General features: G+C 46.6%; 1 protein-coding gene across 1 annotated transcript in view; it reads left to right on the top strand.

Moving 5' to 3' along the window:
- The window catches only part of LOC142660307 (capping protein, Arp2/3 and myosin-I linker protein 3-like), a 318,596-nt gene extending 308,985 nt beyond the window's left edge, over nucleotides 1-9,611 (top strand). Inside the window, exons 24-25 of the mRNA XM_075836905.1 lie at nucleotides 9,280-9,355; nucleotides 9,442-9,611. Coding sequence (XP_075693020.1) covers nucleotides 9,280-9,355; nucleotides 9,442-9,467 — 102 coding nt within the window. The 3' untranslated portion in view covers nucleotides 9,468-9,611. The remainder of the gene's footprint in view (nucleotides 1-9,279; nucleotides 9,356-9,441) is intronic.
- Nucleotides 9,612-16,860: the final 7,249 nt, after the last annotated feature.

The following is a 16,860-nucleotide window of genomic DNA, read 5'->3' as shown; positions in this document are numbered from 1 at the left end:
TGTATATAGTGCCACACAGACCCCCCTGTAGATAGTACCACACAGACCCTCCTGTAGATAGTGCCACAAAGAACCCCCTGTAGATAGTGCCACATCCACACCCTGTACATAGTGCCACACAGTAATCCCCCTGTAGATAGTGGCACACAGCAATCCCCCTGTATATAATGCTACACAGCCCCCATCTCCCCTTGTATATAGTGCTACACAGCCCCCCTCTCCCCTTGTATATAGTGCTACACAGCCCCCTTGTATATAGTACTACACAGTTCCCTCTCCCCTTGTATACAGTGCTACCAAGCCCCCTCCCCTTGTATATAGTGCTACACAGGCCACCCTCCGCTTGTATATGGTGCTACACAGCCCCCTCTCCCATTGTATATAGTGCTACACAGCCCCCTCTCCCCTTGTATATAGTGCTACACAGCCCCCCTCCCCTTGCATATAGTGCTACACAGCCCCCCTCCCCTTGTATATAGTGCTACACAGCCCCCCCTCCCCTCTTGTATATAGTGCTACACAGCCCCCCTCCCCTTGTATATAGTGCTACACAGCCCCCCTCTCCCCTTGTATATAGTGCTACACAGCCCCCCTCTCCCTTTGTATATAGTGCTACGCAGCCCCCCTCTACCCTTGTATATAGTGCTACGCAGCCCCCCTCTCCCCTTGTATATACTCCCTTTGTATATAGTGCTACATATCCCCCTCTCCCCTCGTATATAGTACTACACAGCCCCCTCCTCCCCTTGTGTGTATAGAGCTACACAGCCCCCCTCCCCTTGTATATAGCGCTACACAGCCCCCTCCCCTTGTATATAGTGCTACACAGCCCCCCTCCCCTTGTATATAGAGCTGCACAGGCCACCCTCCCCTTGTATATGGTGCTACACAGCCCCCTCTCCCATTGTATATAGTGCTACACAGCCCCCTCTCCCCTTGTATATAGTGCTACACAGGCCCCCCTCCCCTTGTATATAGTGCTACACAGCCCCCCTCCCCTTGTATATAGTGCTACACAGCCCCCCTCCCCTTGTATATAGTGCTACACAGCCCCCCTCTCCCCTTGTATATAGTGCTACACAGCCCCCTTGTATATAGTACTACACAGTTCCCTCTCCCCTTGTATACAGTGCTACGAAGCCCCCTCCCCTTGTATATAGTGCTACACAGGCCACCCTCCGCTTGTATATGGTGCTACACAGCCCCCTCTCCCATTGTATATAGTGCTACACAGCCCCCTCTCCCCTTGTATATAGTGCTACACAGCCCCCCTCCCCTTGCATATAGTGCTACACAGCCCCCCTCCCCTTGTATATAGTGCTACACAGCCCCCCCTCCCCTTGTATATAGTGCTACACAGCCCCCCTCCCCTTGTATATAGTGCTACACAGCCCCCCTCTCCCCTTGTATATAGTGCTACACAGCCCCCCTCTCCCTTTGTATATAGTGCTACGCAGCCCCCCTCTACCCTTGTATATAGTGCTACGCAGCCCCCCTCTCCCCTTGTATATACTCCCTTTGTATATAGTGCTACATATCCCCCTCTCCCCTCGTATATAGTACTACACAGCCCCCTCCTCCCCTTGTGTGTATAGAGCTACACAGCCCCCCTCCCCTTGTATATAGAGCTACACAGCCCCCTCCCCTTGTATATAGTGCTACACACCCCCCCTCTCCTCTTGTATATAGTGCTACACAGCCCCCCTCTCCCCTTGTATATAGTGCTACACAGCCCCCCTCTCCCCTTGTATATAGTGCTACACAGCCCCCCTGTCCCTTTGTATATAGTGCTACGCAGCCCCCATCTCCCCTTGTATATAGTGCTACACAGCCCCCCTCTCCCCTTGTATATAGTGCTACACAGCCCCCTTGTATATAGTACTACACAGTTCCCTCTCCCCTTGTATACAGTGCTACCAAGCCCCCTCCCCTTGTATATAGTGCTACACAGGCCACCCTCCGCTTGTATATGGTGCTACACAGCCCCCTCTCCCATTGTATATAGTGCTACACAGCCCCCTCTCCCCTTGTATATAGTGCTACACAGCCCCCCTCCCCTTGCATATAGTGCTACACAGCCCCCCTCCCCTTGTATATAGTGCTACACAGCCCCCCCTCCCCTTGTATATAGTGCTACACAGCCCCCCCTCCCCTTGTATATAGTGCTACACAGCCCCCCTCCCCTTGTATATAGTGCTACACAGCCCCCCTCTCCCCTTGTATATAGTGCTACACAGCCCCCCTCTCCCTTTGTATATAGTGCTACGCAGACCCCCTCTACCCTTGTATATAGTGCTACGCAGCCCCCCTCTCCCCTTGTATATACTCCCTTTGTATATAGTGCTACATATCCCCCTCTCCCCTCGTATATAGTACTACACAGCCCCCTCCTCCCCTTGTGTGTATAGAGCTACACAGCCCCCCTCCCCTTGTATATAGAGCTACACAGCCCCCTCCCCTTGTATATAGTGCTACACAGCCCCCCTCCCCTTGTATATAGAGCTGCACAGGCCACCCTCCCCTTGTATATGGTGCTACACAGCCCCCTCTCCCATTGTATATAGTGCTACACAGCCCCCTCTCCCCTTGTATATAGTGCTACACAGGCCCCCTTCCCCTTGTATATAGTGCTACACAGCCCCCCTCCCCTTGTATATAGTGCTACACAGCCCCCCTCCCCTTGTATATAGTGCTACACAGCCCCCCCTCCCCTTGTATATAGTGCTACACAGCCCCCCTCCCCTTGTATATAGTGCTACACAGCCCCCCTCTCCCCTTGTATATAGTGCTACACAGCCCCCCTCCCCCTTTGTATATAGTGCTACGCAGCCCCCCTCTACCCTTGTATATAGTGCTACGCAGCCCCCCTCTCCCCTTGTATATACTCCCTTTGTATATAGTGCTACATATCCCCCCTCTCCCCTCGTATATAGTACTACACAGCCCCCTCCTCCCCTTGTGTGTATAGAGCTACACAGCCCACCTCCCCTTGTATATAGAGCTACACAGCCCCCTCCCCTTGTATATAGTGCTACACACCCCCCCTCTCCTCTTGTATATAGTGCTACACAGCCCCCCTCTCCCCTTGTATATAGTGCTACACAGCCCCCCTCTCCCCTTGTATATAGTGCTACACAGCCCCCCTGTCCCTTTGTATATAGTGCTACGCAGCCCCCCTCTCCCATTATATATAGTGCTACACAGCCCCCTCCTCCCCTTGTGTGTATAGAGCTACACAGCCCCCCATCCTTTGTATATAGAGCTACACAGTCCGCCCCCTCCCCTTGTATATAGTTATACACAGCCCCCCTCTCCCCTTGTATATAGTGCTAAACAGCCCCACTGTGTATATAGTGTTACACAGCAATCCCCCCCCGTATATAGCGCTACACAGCCCCACACCTCCCCTTGTATATAGCGCTACACAGCCTCCTCCCCCTTGTGTATATAGTGCTACACATGCCCATCCCCTTGTATATAGTGCTACACAGCCCCCCTCCTTGTGTATACAGTGTTGTATATAGTGCTACACAGTCCCCTCTCCCCTTGTATACAGTGCTACACAGCCCCCCTCTCCTCTTGTATATAGTACTACACAGCCCCCTCTCCCCTTGTATATAGAGCTACACAGCCTCCCTCCTCTTATATATAGTGCTACACAGCCCCCCTCTCCCCTTGTATATAGTGCTACACAGCCCCCCTCTCCCCTTGTATATAGTGCTACGCAGCCCCCCTCTCCCCTTGTATATAGTGCTATGCAGCCCCCTCTCCCCTTGTATATAGTGCTACGCAGCCCCCCTCTCCCCTTGTATATACTCCCCTTGTATATAGTGCTACATAGCCCCTCCTCCCCTTGTGTGTATAGAGCTACACAGCCCCCCTCCCCTTGTATATAGAGCTACACAGCCCCCCTCCCCTTGTATATAGTGCTACACACACCCCCTCTCCCCTTGTATATAGTGCTACACAGCCCCCCTCTCCCTTTGTATAAAGTGCTATGCAGCCCCCCTCTCCCCTTGTATATAGTGCTACGCAGCCCCCCTCTCCCATTATATATAGTGCTACACAGCCCCCTGCTCCCCTTGTGTGTATAGAGCTACACAGCCCCCTCCCCTTGTATATAGAGCTACACAGTCCGCCCCCTCCCCTTGTATATAGTGCTACACAGCCCCCCTCTCCTCTTGTATATAGTGCTAAACAGCCCCACTGTGTATATAGTGTGACACAGCAATTCCCCCCCCCCCGTATATAGCGCTACACAGCCCCACTCCTCCCCTTGTATATAGCGCTACACAGCCCCCTCCCCCTTGGGTATATAGTGCTACACAGGCCCCTCCTCTTGTATATAGTGCTACACAGCCTCCCTCCTTGTGTATACAGTGTTGTATATAGAGCTACACAGCCCCCCTCCCCTTGTATATATTGCTACACAGCCCCCCTCTCCTCTTGTATATAGTGCTACACAGCCCCCCTCCCCCTTTGTATATAGTGCTACGCAGCCCCCCTCTACCCTTGTATATAGTGCTACGCAGCCCCCCTCTCCCCTTGTATATACTCCCTTTGTATATAGTGCTACATATCCCCCCTCTCCCCTCGTATATAGTACTACACAGCCCCCTCCTCCCCTTGTGTGTATAGAGCTACACAGCCCACCTCCCCTTGTATATAGAGCTACACAGGCCCCTCCCCTTGTATATAGTGCTACACACCCCCCCCTCTCCTCTTGTATATAGTGCTACACAGCACCCCTCTCCCCTTGTATATAGTGCTACACAGCCCCCCTCTCCCCTTGTATATAGTGCTACACAGCCCCCCTGTCCCTTTGTATATAGTGCTACGCAGCCCCCCTCTCCCCTTGTATATAGTGCTACGCAGCCCCCCTCTCCCATTATATATAGTGCTACACAGCCCCCTCCTCCCCTTGTGTGTATAGAGCTACACAGCCCCCCATCCTTTGTATATAGAGCTACACAGTCCGCCCCCTCCCCTTGTATATAGTGATACACAGCCCCCCCTCTCCCCTTGTATATAGTGCTAAACAGCCCCACTGTGTATATAGTGTTACACAGCAATTCCCCCCCCCCCGTATACAGCGCTACACAGCCCCACACCTCCCCTTGTATATAGCGCTACACAGCCTCCTCCCCCTTGTGTATATAGTGCTACACAGGCCCATCCCCTTGTATATAGTGCTACACAGCCCCCCTCCTTTTGTATACAGTGTTGTATATAGTGCTACACAGTCCCCTCTCCCCTTGTATACAGTGCTACACAGCCCCAATCTCCTCTTGTATATAGTACTACACAGCCCCCTCTCACCTTGTATATAGAGCTACACAGCCTCCCTCCTCTTATATATAGTGCTACACAGCCCCCCTCTCCCCTTGTATATAGTGCTACACAGCCCCCCTCTCCCCTTGTATATAGTGCTACGCAGCCCCCCTCTCCCCTTGTATATAGTGCTATGCAGCCCCCTCTCCCCTTGTATATAGTGCTACGCAGCCCCCCTCTCCCCTTGTATATACTCCCCTTGTATATAGTGCTACATAGCCCCTCCTCCCCTTGTGTGTATAGAGCTAGACAGCCCCCCTCCCCTTGTATATAGAGCTACACAGCCCCCCTCCCCTTGTATATAGTGCTACACACACCCCCTCTCCCCTTGTATATAGTGCTACACAGCCCCCCTCTCCCTTTGTATAAAGTGCTATGCAGCCCCCCTCTCCCCTTGTATATAGTGCTACGCAGCCCCCCTCTCCCATTATATATAGTGCTACACAGCCCCCTGCTCCCCTTGTGTGGATAGAGCTACACAGCCCCCTCCCCTTGTATATAGAGCTACACAGTCCGCCCCCTCCCCTTGTATATAGTGCTACACAGCCCCCCTCTCCCCTTGTATATAGTGCTAAACAGCCCCACTGTGTATATAGTGTTACACAGCAATTCCCCCCCCCCCCGTATATAGCGCTACACAGCCCCACTCCTCCCCTTGTATATAGCGCTACACAGCCCCCTCCCCCTTGGGTATATAGTGCTACACAGGCCCCTCCCCTTGTATATAGTGCTACACAGCCTCCCTCCTTGTGTATACAGTGTTGTATATAGAGCTACACAGCCCCCCTCCCCTTGTATATATTGCTACACAGCCCCCCTCTCCTCTTGTATATAGTGCTACACAGCCCCCCTCTCCCCTTGTATATAGTGCTACACAGCCCCCCTTTCCCCTTGTATATAGTGCTACACAGCCCCCCTCTCCCTTTGTATATAGTTCTATGCAGCCCCCCTCTCCCCTTGTATATAGTGCTACGCAGCCCCCCTCTCCCATTATATATAGTGCTACACAGCCCCCTCCTCCCCTTGTGTGTATAGAGCTACACAGCCCCATCCCCTTGTATATAGAGCTACACAGCCCGCCCCCTCCCCTTGTATATAGTGCTACACAGCTCCCCTCTCCCCTTGTATATAGTGCTAAACAGCCACACTGTGTATATAGTGTTACACAGCAATTCCCCCCCCCATATATAGCGCTACACAGCCCCACTCCTCCCCTTGTATATAGCGCTACACAGCCCCCTCCCCCTTGGGTATATAGTGCTACACAGGCCCCTCCCCTTGTATATAGTGCTACACAGCCCCCCTCCTTGTGTATACAGTGTTGTATATAGAGCTACACAGCCCCCCCTCCCCTTGTATATAGTGCTACACAGCCCCCCTCTCCTCTTGTATATAGTGCTACACAGCCCCCTCTCCCCTTGTATATAGTGCTAAACAGCCCCCCTCTCCCCTTGTATATAGTGCTACGCAGCCCCCTCCCCCTTGTATCTAGCGCTACGCAGCCCCCTCCCCCTTGTATCTAGTGCTACACAGCCCTCCTCTCCCCTTGTATATATTGCTACACAGCCCCCTCCTCGCCTTTTGTGTATAGAGCTACATAGCCCCCTCCCCTTGTATATAGAGCTACACAGCCCCCTCCCTTTGTATATAGTGATACACAGCCCCCTCTCCCCTTGTATATAGTGCTATGCAGCCCCCTCTCCCCTTGTATATAGTGCTACACAGCCCCCCTCTCCCCTTGTATATACTCCCCTTGTATATAGTGCTACATAGCCCCTCCTCCCCTTGTGTGTATAGAGCTACACAGCCCCCCTCCCCTTGTATATAGAGCTACACAGCCCCCCTCCCCTTGTATATAGTGCTACACACACCCCCTCTCCCCTTGTATATAGTGCTACACAGCCCCCCTCTCCCTTTGTATAAAGTGCTATGCAGCCCCCCTCTCCCCTTGTATATAGTGCTACGCAGCCCCCCTCTCCCATTATATATAGTGCTACACAGCCCCTGCTCCCCTTGTGTGTATAGAGCTACACAGCCCCCTCCCCTTGTATATAGAGCTACACAGTCCGCCCCCTCCCCTTGTATATAGTGCTACACAGCCCCCCTCTCCCCTTGTATATAGTGCTAAACAGCCCCACTGTGTATATAGTGTTACACAGCAATTCCCCCCCCGTATATAGCGCTACACAGCCCCACTCCTCCCCTTGTATATAGCGCTACACAGCCCCCTCCCCCTTGGGTATATAGTGCTACACAGGCCCCTCCCCTTGTATATAGTGCTACACAGCCTCCCTCCTTGTGTATACAGTGTTGTATATAGAGCTACACAGCCCCCCTCCCCTTGTATATATTGCTACACAGCCCCCCTCTCCTCTTGTATATAGTGCTACACAGCCCCCTCTCCCCTTGTATATAGTGCTACACAGCCCCCCTTTCCCCTTGTATATAGTGCTACACAGCCCCCTCTCCCTTTGTATATAGTGCTATGCAGCCCCCATCTCCCCTTGTATATAGTGGTACGCAGCCCCCCTCTCCCATTATATATAGTGCTACACAGCCCCCTCCTCCCCTTGTGTGTATAGAGCTACACAGCCCCCTCCCCTTGTATATAGAGCTACACAGCCCGCCCCCTCCCCTTGTGTATAGTGCTACACAGCTCCCCTCTCCCCTTGTATATAGTGCTAAACAGCCCCACTGTGTATATAGTGTTACACAGCAATTCCCCCACATATATAGCGCTACACAGCCCCACTCCTCCCCTTGTATATAGTGCTACACAGCCCCCTCCCCCTTGGGTATATAGTGCCACACAGGCCCCTCCCCTTGTATATAGTGCTACACAGCCCCCCTCCTTGTGTATACAGTGTTGTATATAGAGCTACACAGCCCCCCTCCCCTTGTATATAGTGCTACACAGCCCCCCTCTCCTCTTGTATATAGTGCTACACAGCCCCCTCTCCCCTTGTATATAGTGCTAAACAGCCCCCTCTCCCTTTGTATATAGTGCTACGCAGCCCCCCTCTCCCCTTGTATATAGTGCTATGCAGCCCCCTCCCCCTTGTATCTAGCGCTACGCAGCCCCCTCCCCCTTGTATCTAGTGCTACACAGCCCCCCTCTCCCCTTGTATATAGTGCTACACAGCCCCCTCCTCACCTTTTGTGTATAGAGCTACATAGCCCCCTCCCCTTGTATATAGAGCTACACAGCCCCCTCCCTTTGTATATAGTGATACACAGCCCCCTCTCCCCTTATATATAGTGCTACACAGCTCCCCTCTCCCCTTGTATATAGTGCTAAACAGCCCCACTGTGTATATAGTGTTACACAGCAATTCCCCCCCCCCCCCGTATATAGCGCTAGCGACGCCCTCCAGTGCTAGCGATGCCACTGCCGTGACAGTGCGCGGGCTTTAAACTTTAGTGAGTGGGTGGACTGTGGACGGTGTGCAGCCGCGCACCTTATAGGGTACACTGGTGTGGACTACCACTTACTACATCTGAGAGTTTCCAATGAAAGTATGTGACTGGGGGCCTGTCAGATAATGATCTTTGAGCCAACCAACTGCACAGTCTATCTCTGTTGGGGTAAAGACCCTCCTGACTATGGACTATAGGCCCCGAGTGGTACAAGTTGCCTTTGATTAAGAAAGATTCTCCCTGCAAGATCTCCCATTGCTCTGTCTAGAGCCTCCACAGATGCAGTGTTCTCCGCTGCCTTTTTGTAGTGAGCAAATCCTGGCTCTCTGCAATTTGACACACGCCATGTGATAAATAGATGTTGTTTCTTAAAAGGTGACATATACTGCTTAAGGATCTATCAATAAGTTGCCTATATTTACTCTACCCTTATAGTATCCATTTACCCAACATTATGTTGCATTAGTTTGTTTAAAATTAATTGAAGAATCCTATTATTCTAAATATGTAATAAAATATTCTTTTTAACAGATTCAAAATCGTCTCCTAAGGAACAATCGAATTCCCGACGGCATTACTGGAAACACCACCCAAGAGTTAACAAAATGTAATTTTAAAAGAAGTGTATGCTCAATGACAATTAATTTACCAAATAATTGTTTAATACAGCAGGTTTTTTTTTGTAATTTTCAGATGAAGAGCCTTTTAACATCAATTAGACCCTTGACAAATACTGAACATAAATTTCAAGTGATCTCCACAAGTGAATTCTAAACACAATCAGATCTCTGCATGTAATAGTCAATTATGAGAAAATGAATTAATCCGTTTTGTGCTTTTTAATTGTAATAGCATGTTCATGTTACAGACCTTTTTCTTTTTTTTATTCTGTTTTGTGTTTTTGATGTAAAAAAAACAATACATGGCATGGCACTTCAAAAACACCACATGTCAAAATACCCCAAAATGAATAGTGTGACCTACCAGCAATCATGAGAAGTTGTGCTAAATGACAAACCCACATAAAAAAAAATCCAGTGCAGGAGAAAACTATTTTGTATCATTATTTAGAGAGGGAGAAAGGATGGTAGAAAAAGCAGTGAGGGTTAATCAATGACAATTGCATAAACACACAGATTTGAGTGGTATAAAACTGTGTGCAAAGAATATCTCATTTCTTTCTAAGGGCCTGTTCACATCACCGTTGCCCTTCCGTTGAGGGGTTCCGCCTAAGGTTTCCGTCAGGTTAACCCGTCAACGGAAAGGCAAACGGAAACCTAAGCTTCCGTTTCCCTCACCATTGATATCAAAGGTGACGGAAACCTAGCTAACGGTTTCCGTCTGTCACCGTTGTGACAGGGTTCCGTTGTTCTTGACGGAACCAATAACACAGTCGACTGCGCTATTGATTCTGTGTAGAGTTTACTATAATGAATGTTTAAGGCTGGGTTCACACGACCATGTTACGTCCGTAATGGACGGAACGTATTTCATCCGGAAGTCCCGGACCGAACACAGTGCAGGGAGCCGGGCTCCTAGCATCATAGTTATGTTACGATGCTAGGAGTCCCTGCCTCGATGCAGGACAACTGTAATCATGTTTTCAGTACGGGACAGTAGTTCCACGGAGAGTCAGGGACTCCTAGCATCATACATAACTATGATGCTAGGAGCCCGGCTCCCTGCACTGTGTTCGGTCCGGGACTTCCAGCCGAAGTAAGTTCCGTCCATTACGGACGTAACATGGTAGTGTGAACCCAGCCTTACACTAAATCCGCAGAAAAAAACCTCTGTGAAAAAGCCGAGTCGTTTCCTGAGCAAAATACACAGCAAAAATGTACTCATATTTTGCTGCAGATTTCTGTGAGCGAATTAACTGCATTTTTTGGAGATTCCACTACAGATTTTGTTTTACAGAAAATCTGCATGTATCCTGCCTGTGTATCCTGCCTGTGTACGTAGGTAGTGCAATGTATTAGAAAATAAATCAGACTAAGGCCTGGTTTACACGAGCGTGTGCATTTTGCGCACGCAAAAAAACACTGCGTTTTGCGTGCGCAAAAGGCACTTAACAGCTCCGTGTGTCATCAGCGTATGATTCGCGGCTGTGAGATTTTCGCGCAGCCGCCATCATTATGACACTCCGTTTGGATGTTTGTAAACAGAAAAGCACGTGGTTCTTTTCTGTTTACATTCAGAGTTTGACAACTGTTGCGCGAATCACGCTGTTCGCACGGAAGTGCTTCCGTGTGACCTGCGTGATTTTCACGCACCCATTGACTTCAATGGGTGCGTGATGCGCGAACAGCGCACAAATATAGCACATGTCGTGAGTTTTTTTCAGCGGACTCACGCTGAGCAAAACTCTCGGACTGTCTGCATGCCCCCATAGACTTACATAGGTCTGTACGACACACGTGATAAGCACGCACGTCGCACGGACGTATATCACGCTCGTGTAAACGAGGCCTTAAACAAAGTGTAAAAAAAAAAAGTGTAAAAAAAGGGAAAAAAAAGTTGGCAATATAATGTTTCAAGTAATGAAATAAAACACAATCGCCCTTTTTCCCTTATCAAGTCCTTTATTATTGGAAAAAATAAAGCATACATATTTGGTATTGCAGTATCCTTAACCCCTTCCCGACAACCGCCGTATATATACGGCGCTGTCGGGATGTGCTTCCCGCAAAGCGCCGTATATGTACGGCGCAGTGATGGTGCGGGCTCAGAAGCAGAGCCGGCACCATCACCGCGGGGTGACAGCTGTATAATTATACAGCTGGCACCCTCCTGTAACTGCCAGGACCAGAGCTATTCTCCGATCCGGCAGATTAACCCCTCAGATGCTGCGCTCAATAGAGCGCAGCATCTGATAGGTTTTCACCCAACCGGCAACCCAGTGATGCAATCGCTGGGTTGCTGTGGCAATCGGATGCCAGAAAATGGCGTCCGAGTCTGCCTTGTACGGGAGCCTGCGGCGTGTCCTCATAGGCTTGCTGTCAGTGAATAACTGACACCGCTAATACACTGCACTACGTATGTAGTGCAGTGTATTAGAGTAGCGATCGGGGCATCAGGCCCTCATGTCCCCTAGTGGGACAAGTAAAAAAAGTAAAAAAAGTTAATAAAAATGTGGTAAAACAATAAAAACACAAACATTTCAAATAAAAATAAAGCTAAACTGACTTTTTTCCCATAGTAAGTCTTTTATTATGGGAAAAACCGTAAAAATAAAAGAAACTATACATAATTGGTATCGTTGAGTCCGTAACGACCCAAACTACAAAACTATTATGTAATTTATCCCGCACGGTGAACGCCGTAAAAAAAAAACATGAAAAACAACGCCAGAATCTTTGTTTTTAGGTCACATCTCTTCCAAAAAATGCTATAAAAAGTGATCAAAAAGTCACATTTACTCCAAAACAGTACTAATAAAAAATGACAATCCGTGCCGCAAAAAATAATCCCTGACACCGCTTTGTGCACGCAAAAATAATAAAGTTATGGGTCTTAGAATATGTTGACACTGAAAACAAATGATTTTATAAAAAAAGTGATTTTATTGTGCAAAAGCTGCAATACATAAAAAAAACTATATAAATTTGGTATCGCCGTAATCGTATCAACCCGCAGAATAAAGCTAACATGTAATTTAGGGCACACTGTGGATGCCAATAAAAAAAACAATAAAAAACTATTCCAGAATTGCTTGTTTTTGGTAATTTCCTTTACCAAAATATGAAATAAAAAGTGATCAAATAGTCGTATGTGTTCTAAAATGGTACCAATAAAATCTACAGCCCGTCTTGCAAAAAACAAGCCCGCACACCGCTCAATCAACTGAAAAACAAAAAAGTTACGGCACTAGTAATGCGGTGATGAAAAAACATCTCAATGCGCAGGCCGGAGGGGAACATTCCTTCAGTTTCAGGGCCCTAGTATTTAGGAACTAGGAAAGGGACATAGCACATCCGCTGGAAGCGAGGGCGCCCGTATTATACCAGCGCAACACTTTCCCAGAAATATTTCCCAAACTACGAAGGAGAAAAAGTCCCCAAAAGGTGCAGAGCGTTACAAAAGGGGGATAAGAAAGAAAACCGTTTATCAGTGTGACACCGGCCTGTGCATAACGGATCGCTTCACAGCGTAACACACACCTATGGATAATTGTATTATTTACCCCATTATTATACCCTCTTATTATGCCCTGATGTACTCCGCACAGATTACATATACCCTGATGTTCTCCGCACAGATTACATATACTCTGATGTACTCCGCACAGATTACATATGCCACCACATTATAAACGGAAATACCAGCAAAACCCCAAACAGAACTATTACCAAGCAAAATCCATGCTCAAAATGGCGGTCTTTCCCTTCTTAGCCCTACAGTGTGCCTAAACAGCAATTTATGGCCACAAGTAAGGCATTACCATACCTGGGAGGACCTGCTTAACAATTTATGGGGTAAGATTCTCTAGGGGCACAACATCTTGTGCGGTGAATGGGCAGATCAGTGGAGAAATTTCAATTTTCACTTAGCACAATCCACTGCGTATTCATTTCTGAAAAACACCTGTGGAGTCTAAATTCTCACTACATCCCTTGATAAATGCCTTTAGGGGTGTAGTTTCTAAAACGGGGTCACTTTTGTTTGGTACATCAGGGGTTTTGCAAATGCAACATGGCGTCCGCAAACCATTCCAGCAAAATCTACGCTCCAAAAGATAAATACCGCTCCTTTTCTTCTGAATGCTCCCATATATGTAAACAGCTGATTATAACCACATATGGGGTGTTACTGTACTCGGGAGAAATTACTTTACAAATGTTGCGGTGCTTTTTCTTCTCTATTCCTTGTAAAAATGAAAAATGTGTATCTAAAACTACATCTTGTTGGAAAAAAAAAATTATTTTTCATTTTCATGGCTTAATTCTAATTAATTCAGCAAAAAACCTTTGGGATCAAAATTTTCACTATACCCCTAGATGATTCCTCAGGGGGTGCAGTTTCCCAAATGGAGTCACTTTTGGGGTGTTTCCACTGTACTAGTACTACAGGGGCTCAGCAAATATGACATGACACCCAGAAACCATTCCAAAATCCAAATGGTGCTCCTTCCATTATGAGCCCTACCGTGTGTCCAAACAGATGTTTGTGACCACATGTGGGGTATTGTTTTACTCGGGAGAAGTTGCTTTACAAATGTTGTGGTGCTTTTTCTCCTTCAGTCCTTGTGGAAATGAAAAAAAAATACCTAAACCTACATTTTCTTTGAAAAATGTAGATTTTCATTTTTACGGCCTACTTACAATAAGTTCTGTAAAACACCTGTGAGGTCAAACTGCTCACTGTACCCCTAGATAATTTCCTCATGGGGTGTAGTTTCCAAAATGGGGTCACTTGTTGGGGGTTTCCACTGTTTTGTCCCCTCAGGAGCTTTGCAAATGCGACATGGCCTCCGCAAACCATTCCTGCTAAATTTGAGTTCCAAAAGCCAAATGGCGCTCTTTCCCTTCTCAGCCTCGCCGTGTGTCCAAACAGCCGTTTATTACCACATGTGGGGTATTGTTTTACTCGGGAGAAATTTCTTTACAAATTTTCTTTTTCTCCTTTAGTTCTTGTGGAAATTAAAAAAAATTAGCTAAACCTACATTTTATTTGAAAAAATGTAGATTTTCATTTTCACAGCCTACTTGCAAAAATTTCTGCAAAAAACCTGTGGGGTCAAAATGCTCACTATACCCCTAGATAATTTCCTCAAGGGGTATAGTTTCCAAAATGGGGTCACTTGTTGGGGGTTTCCACTGTTTTGTCACCTCAGGGCCTTTGCAAATGTGACATGGCCTCCGCAAACCATTCCTGCTAAATTTGAGCTCCAAGAGCCAAATGGCGCTCTTTCCCTTCTAAGCCCTGCCGTGTGTCCAAACAACCGTTTATTACCACATGTGGGGTATTATTTTACTCGGGAGAAATTGCTCTACAAATGTTGTGGTGCTTTTTCTACTTTAGTTCTTTTGGAAATGAAAAAAAATTAGCTAAACCTACATTTTATTTGAAAAAATGTAGATTTTCATTTTCATGGCCTAGTTCCAAAAATGTTTGCAAAAAAACTGGCCAGTCAAAATGCTTGCTACATCCCTAGATAAATTCCTCGAGGGGTGTAGTTTCCCAAATGGGGTCAATTTGGGGGGGTTTCCACTGTTTTAGTTCCACTAGACCTGTTCAAAGCTGACATGGTGCCTAAAATATATTCTAATAAAAAGGAGGCCCAAAATCCACCAGGTGCTCCTTTGCTTCTGAGGCCGGTGCTTCAGTCCAGTAGCACACTACAGCAACATGTGGGATATTTCCTAAAACTGCAGAACCTGGGCAATAAATATTGAGTTGCATTTCTTGGGTAAAACATTCTGTGGTACAAAAAAAATGGATTAAAAATGAATTTCTGGAAAAAAATAATGAACTTTGTAAATTTCACCTCTACTTTGCCTTAATTCCTGCGCAATGTGTAAAGGGTTAAGAAACTTTCTAAATGCTGTTTTGAATACTTTGAGGGGTGCAGTTTTTAAAATGGGGTGACTTATTGGGGGTTTCTAATATCTAAGGACCTCAAAGCCACTTCACAACTGAACTGGCCCCTGTAAAAATAGCATTTTGAAATTTTCTTGAAAATGTGAGAAATTGCTGCTAAAGTTCTAAGCCTTGTAACGTCCTAGAAAAATAAAATGATGTAGACATATGGGGGATGTTAGTTAGCAACATTTTTGTGTGGTATAACTGCCTGTCTTACAAGCAGATACATTTAAATTGAGAAAAATGCTAATTTTTGCAATTTTTCGCTACATTTTGGTGTTTTTCACAATTAAATACTGAATGTATCGTGCAAATTTTGCCAGTAACATAAAGTCCAATGTGTCACGAGAAAACAATCTCAGAATCGCTTGGATAGGTAAAAGCATTCCGGAGTTATTACCACATAAAGTGAAACATGTCAGATTTGAAAAATGAGGCTCTGTCAGGAAGGTCAAAAGCGGCCAAAGAGGGAAGGGGTTAAGGGCCTGAACGATAAAAATATTATGTTGTTTATTCTATGCGGTGAACAACGTAAATTAAAAAGGTGAATGCCAGAATTTTAGTTTTTTGGTCACTTTGCTGTACAAAAATTTGAATAAAGAGTGATCAAAAAGTCACATGTATCCAAAATGGTACCTATAAAAACTATAGCTCGTCTCGCAAAAAACAAGCCCTCATACAGCTCTGTCGACGAAAATTTTGTAAAGTTATGCTTCTTACGACATGGCGACAGAAAAAATACGTTATTTTTACAAATTACTATTTTATTGTGCAAAAAGTTGTAAAACATAAAAAAGTGCTCTAAATTTAGTATCGACGGAATCATACTGACCCGCAGAATAAAGTTAACATGTAATTTATAACTCATGGTGAACGCTGTATAAAAAAAAACTAAAAAGCTATGCCAGAATTACTATTTTTTGGTCACCTTGCCTCCCAAAAAATAGGATCAAAAAGGATCAAAAAGTCGCATGTACCCCAAAATGGTACCAATAATAACTACAGCTTGTCCTGCAAAAAAACAGCCCTTATACCACTACGACTAGGAAAAAATAAAATTAGTTAAGCCATAAGTCAAGAAAGAAAAAATATGCAGTTGTGCAGGCCCGAGGGGAACATTTCTTCTGTTTCAAGTGGCGATATATCAAGGCCCTAAAATTAGGGAACCATGAAGGAGAGGGCCCAAACATATCTGTTGGAAGCGAGGGTGCCCACATTATACCATGACAACACTTTCCCAGCAAAATTCCCCAAACTGCAAAGGTGCAGATTGTGTAACTAAAGGGGGATAAGAAAGGACACCATTTGTCAATGCGACAATTGCCTCTGCATAAAGGATTGCTTCACAGTGTTCACACATCTATGAATTATTTTATCGTTTTTTTACCCCATTATTATACCGCCTGACTTTGCCCCTGATGTACTATGCCCAGCTTACATGTACCCCCACATTATAATTGAAAACACCAGCAATACTCAAAAAAAAAAATACTACCAAGCAAAATCCATACTCCAAAAGCCAAATAGCGC

This window comes from Rhinoderma darwinii, chromosome 9 (genome assembly GCF_050947455.1).
Source record: "Rhinoderma darwinii isolate aRhiDar2 chromosome 9, aRhiDar2.hap1, whole genome shotgun sequence".
Classification (NCBI taxonomy): domain Eukaryota; kingdom Metazoa; phylum Chordata; class Amphibia; order Anura; family Rhinodermatidae; genus Rhinoderma; species Rhinoderma darwinii.
The sequence above is the reverse complement of the archived record's forward strand: the minus strand, read 5'-3'. Positions and strand labels throughout refer to the sequence as shown.